The 5790-nt window shown below is 39.9% G+C and overlaps 1 protein-coding gene across 1 annotated transcript; it reads left to right on the top strand.

Moving 5' to 3' along the window:
• The first annotated feature begins 247 nt into the window (after positions 1–247).
• On the top strand, positions 248–4823 carry LOC144434435 (metabotropic glutamate receptor 3-like). The gene is made up of 3 exons (XM_078122887.1): positions 248–1220; positions 1850–3015; positions 4101–4823. The coding sequence occupies exons 1-3, from the start codon at positions 248–250 to the stop codon at positions 4821–4823; spliced, it is 2862 nt and encodes a 953-aa protein (XP_077979013.1).
• The last annotated feature ends 967 nt before the right edge of the window (positions 4824–5790 follow it).

Here is a 5790-nt window from a genome sequence, read left to right as displayed (position 1 = left end):
ATGTCAACAGGCGGCTGTTTTCGTAAACGTTTGTGTGTCATTGTCGATACACAACTCATGATTTTCATTAACACTCAGACTAAAAGCCTCTTGCGTATTTCATTTCCTCTAAACTTGACAATGATAAAGTTTAACCATGTACATCACGTGGAACACTTCTCGATTCACGTTTCACTTGGGTTAAATTTCAATGTTGGCGATGCTAATAGGACATACCCTCGTATCCCACCCTGTTGAGGTAATCGGTATGGAGCACACTACACGCAAAAGCCGATGTTGGAAACTAATATTATTGGTGAATTATTTGTACGCACTACAGACAGCACACTTTCTTACTGTTCACAATCCGTACACAAAAGATGGAGATATATTAATCGGTGGGTTATTTCCAGTACACGATTACGACGACAGTACAGCAGCATGTGGCCAAGTTCTCGAGATTTCTGCGTTGCGAATGATCGAAGCAATGGTATTTGCCGTGGAGAAGATAAACGCAGATGTCTCCATTCTACCGAATGTAACACTTGGCTTTGAGATCTTCGATACATGTCTGGACCCGATGACAACTTTGGCAAGTTCATTGGAGCTTGTTCCTGCCCAGCGCACATTTGTTTGTTTCGGTGACGAAAGTCGTAAAGAAGACACATTTTTCAACACTCCGCCTTTCTGTAAAAGGTTTATGACCGCTACAGTGGGGGCAGAGAGGAGCACCTGTAGTATTCAAGCTGCTAGTCTATTGGGTTTATACCATTTGCCGCAAATCAGTTTCCTCTCAACCAACGACGATTTCAGCAATAAAAACAAGTACCCTTACTTCGCACGCACCGTGTCACCAGATAAATACCAAGTTCGAGCTATAACTGATTTGTTGCTGTACTTCAACTGGACATTTGTATCTGCAGTCTATTCAGGAGACGTCTACGGAACTGGTGGCATTTCGTCATTCCATGGGGTGGCTGAAGAGAAAGGAATCTGCATCACAACGTTCTTAGAACTGTCTGAGACAGATTCAACGAGCGACTATGATAACATAATAACAGGTCTATTGAGGTACCCCCTGGCCAGAGTGGTGGTAGTATTCGCACATTCAGATGAGGTCGAGTTGTTGTTAGAAGCTAGTATGAGGGCAGGGACCATTGGACAGTTTTTGTGGGTTGCAACCGACGGTTGGGGGTCCAGAGTTTTAAAGACGATTAAAGGAAGGGAAGAGGCTGCATTAGGTAAGAATTAGTCGACAATTAAATAATGCAGACTATTGGGAAGTATATATACATTTAGTTATTCTCAATGTATGCCATGGATTATATGAAAAGTACAATCTTAGAGGGGAACACGTGGAAACGAATTATCATGGGGGGGGGGGGGATACTTACTCCAGAGTTTTCCCATGACTATTGTCTTCTCGATGAGTTGTAACGATGTCACTGTGCTCTCTCCAGTAACACTTCCCCTTTTTATCCTGCCAATAACATGATGTCGAATGTATAAAAAGAGGAGGATGGAATTTGGTTCAGGTTTTATATTATGCTAAAAAGGCAAAGATAAAAAGAGCGGGTTTTTTTTTGTAGCTGGACAAAGTGTACACAATGAATTTTTCTATATGATCTGTTAGTAGGAAACATCAGTTGTACCTAGTCTTTCTGAAAGCTACATCCATGATCATCCAATCATCTCTTACGTTTTATCGCCTTGGATAAATGTTGGTTTGATATTTCTTGCTCCAGACGACACTTTGTTTCAGGTTTCGTTATCTTAATTGTAATAGGATACGAGCAGAAATATTTTATCATTATCAAATCTATATTGAAATCTTTCTCACATGTCGATATGTCATCCTTTCTCACCCTAGGCGCTATCTTGTTCAAGCCATCTACTGCATCTGTTCCAGACTTTGATCGATACTATGCCTCCATCATACCATCGGAGAGTGAAAACCCATGGATTTACGAGTTCATGGAGGAACATACCTCTTGTTCGAAATATCCTAATCTGACGGGAAAGATTAGTTGTGATGAGACTGACCTGTTCACTGAAACTCACACTGAGGATCACGCCTCTCTAGTCATTAATGCGGTGCTAGCTATTGCCATGGCGACCCATGTCGTTCAGGAACAGTACTGTAGTAGAGAAAAGCCTCTCTGCGATGCTATCAATCCTCCCCCCGGGGATGTACTCATGACGTATCTCCTTCAGTTAAATTTTTCTGGTGCAGGAGGGAGGGTGTACTTTGATGAGAATGGAGACCCTTCAGGTGATTTTGAAATACTGAATATCCAGATGAACGAAAAGGGTGAATATAGTGTAGTAACCATTGGAAAGTGGACTCAGGAAATAAAAGGTCCCAGCAAATTAGATTTATGGGGTGAGATATACTGGTACAATGGGACTTCCCAGTTTAGTTATGATCCTGGGACTGAGAATGGGACTGTCCCCAACTCTAGTTGTAGTCAACCATGTAAAGAAGACGAAGTGATACTGAGATCATCTGACTGGCAATGCTGCTGGTGGTGTCAGCAATGTCAGCCCATGGAAATTATGGTCCACAATGACACTGAATGCCAGGCATGCCCACAATTCACCTGGCCCCATCAAGACCTCCATCACTGCGTGGACATCTCACCAGACTATTTGACATGGTCTAATCCATGGGCAATAACTTTCACTACGATGGCATCAATTGGTCTGATTGCAGCATTGGCAACAGTAGCCATGTACATCAAACACAATAGCAACCCTTTGATTAAAGCATCAAGTCGTGAACTCTGTTACGTCATCCTGTTCGGTACCATGTTTCTTTATGCCGCGGTGTACTACCACATAGCCAAACCTTCGGACGTTACCTGCTACTTCTGCCGCTGGACTGGAATTGGCCTCACAATGATCTACGCACCACTAGCCACTAAAACTAACAGGATTTACAGGATTTTTGCCAGTGGCAAGAAAACCAACAAGAGACCACGTTTGATAAGTTCGAAGTCACAGGTTGTCATCGCTTTGGTACTGATATCTGTCGAGGTAAGTACACAGACAGACAGACAGACAGACAGACAGACAGGCAGGCAGGCATTGCATTACATGTCAAAAATGTGGTTTTCTATATATAGGTTCAACTGTACGTCGTCTTGGTGATCGTTTCGTGGAACATCTCCGTTTGACCAGACAAAGGAATCGTAACTATCCCGTATCTATGCATTTTATTACAAACGATCATAATGTATCAGATATGTCCATTTCAGGAATTTGTAAGGTTTCTGGTGATGAGAAAGCTTTGAGGTTGAAGGAAGAAGAAATCATTTTCCGTCTTGGAACGCTGGAACCCCTTGGAATTAATAGATTATTCTCGTCTTTCCCAATCTAATTATCATGATTATTGGGTATTTTTTAAATTTCAGGCGTATTCTATTGGGTTCTATTAGGTGCGTGCGAATTTAAGAACTTATCCCACGTACAACCGTTTATTTATATCACGCGCGGTTTTGTTCCATTATATTTAGAAATGTTCGGGTTGTCACCTGGCATTTCTCTGTCTCGCCAATTTTTCCTTTGAAAAAGAATATTTATTCGAAACGTCGGATTTAACAGCTATATATACGGACTGGTTTATTAGTTCCTTATGCATTTCTACATACATACATACATACATACATACATACATACATACATACATACATACATACATACATCCTCTAAGACAGCAATACCGTCCATGTAATATTTGGACTCATCCGTCTCTAGATAATAATGGCAAGTAAAAATCCTCATCACCTAAGACAACTTACAATGTATATTTATAAGGCACTTCGATTGAGAGAAAACTTTTCCTTTTCATAAGTTATATTTATTCTTGACACGTTTTTCGGTTGTATATTTCCGTTCCATGTACGTAATATGCAATCATTACTTACTTTTTGTCTTGCTTTATTTGTTTGTATATGTATTTTGGGCCGATGGCCTCTAAATGCGAAATTTGAATTTGAATTGTTATGCCGACTTGTGGTTGAAGTATCCACAAGAATAACACCAATTAGAACTGATGAAAAACAGGTACTAGTAATACAAATTAAATTACTTATACTGACTTTTTTATCGTTCTGTGACAGGTTATCATCACTGCCATTTTCCTGCTCCTGTATCCACCGAAAGTAGTCGTTGTGATGCCTGACTCAACAAAGCCCTATGTTGATATGCTATGCCTCCCTGCCCCGGAGTTTAGAATTACTTCGTTTTCATACAACATATTGCTGGTGTTTGCCAGTGCCTTCCAAGCCTTTAAAACCAGGAAACTTCCGAACAATTACAACGAATCCAGGTTTATATGTTTCAGCGTCTGTACGGCCCTCCTGATAGCAATTGCTGTGCTACCCGCCTACGTTATATCGCCTGCCTCGAAGTACTTGGTTCTTTACAGTATAATGGGTCTTATTCTAAATGTAACTGTCGTTTTGTTTTGTATATTCTTCCCTAAGATTTACGCGATCTATTTCCTTAACGAAACTGATTTGAATGTACAATTCAACAGCCCTCATCCCACCGATACAAATTTCGCTGTAAACACTGTCTCCAGTCAAAGTACCAATTCCTCACGTCACCAACCGTCAGCTGAAACTGGTGTCGATAAACAAAGAGTCGTGCTTCCTTTCATCCATCGACTCTTTGCGGGCTGGCCAAAGTCAAAAGTCGATGACGTCAAGCAAGACACAACGGCGGAAGTTGTTCACCCAACAAAGGAGGAGAGTCACCTGGAATATATTACCAAGCGAACTAGTATCTCCTTAAGTTACTGTAACAGTACAATAGATAGGAAAATAGAGTCCGATATTTAGTATCTATTGATTCAGAATCAAATCGCCATTTCAGTCAAAGTTGTTATTTTTTTCAACAAATTCCAACATTTTGTTTAATATTCTTCTATTCGGATCTAGAAGCAAGATAACTTTTATATATGTATAGGCTCATGTCTAAGTAGACGTAGAGACTGTCAACTATGGGGTGGGATCACCGCCAAATTAGAATTCCTTTATGTATTTTATCATTATTTTTGACTATATTACCACTATTTTATCATGATGTTATCATTCATTGACGATTTTATCCTTATTTTGAAGTTATGTAATCAATATTTTATCATTATTTGATGATTAAAGTAGTCAATAGTCAACAGTCGTCTTGACTTTTTCTTGGTAATTTCTCTTTAATACTAATTGTTGCCGCTGACATTAATAGAATTAAACATGGTGTGCGTTGGACGTTCCATGAAGTCAAGACGACTAGGTTGTATTTTATGTGAATCCTCATCAGTGAGTGAGTGAGTAGCGTGCGTTCTGTATGTGCATTGTGCATGCTGACTATTATATGTTAAGGTTCACTTTTACGTACTAATTCCAACGAAGTGTCTGTAATGTGGCAGTATGGAAGGATCTCAATTATAGGCCTATATCTCTCTTATCCCTGTTTAGTAAAGTTTTTGAGAACGCCGTGTACAGTCAAGTTTATAAGCATGTGAAGTCTTATATATTCATTAAAACCAACATGGATTTGTTGCTGGTCGATCCACTGCTACATATCTTTTATCTTATATTAAATACATCAGTTCCCGTATTGACGTTAGGTTGACTCTAGATATCTAGACTTTTCAAACTCATTTGACAAAGTCAATCATACGTTGTTAATTCATAAACTGCAACCTTATGACATTAGCATGGATGTCCGCTTACTTGAGTAACAGGCAGCAGAGGGTAGTTTTAACAGGGAAATATCGTCATGGGGTCATGTTATGTCCGGGGGTACCAC

This window comes from Glandiceps talaboti, chromosome 1 (assembly GCF_964340395.1).
Source record: "Glandiceps talaboti chromosome 1, keGlaTala1.1, whole genome shotgun sequence".
Classification (NCBI taxonomy): Eukaryota; Metazoa; Hemichordata; class Enteropneusta; family Spengelidae; genus Glandiceps; species Glandiceps talaboti.
The sequence above is the reverse complement of the archived record's forward strand: the minus strand, read 5'-3'. Positions and strand labels throughout refer to the sequence as shown.

Excerpts from the sequence above, each read along its gene's own strand:
- LOC144434435 (XM_078122887.1), top strand. The coding sequence starts at position 248 with ATGGAGCACACTACACGCAAAAGCCGATGTTGGAAACTAATATTATTG. Across the intron at positions 1,221-1,849 it reads AAGGGAAGAGGCTGCATTAG|GCGCTATCTTGTTCAAGCCA; the intron begins GTAAGAATTAGT and ends TTCTCACCCTAG. Across the intron at positions 3,016-4,100 it reads TGGTACTGATATCTGTCGAG|GTTATCATCACTGCCATTTT; the intron begins GTAAGTACACAG and ends GTTCTGTGACAG.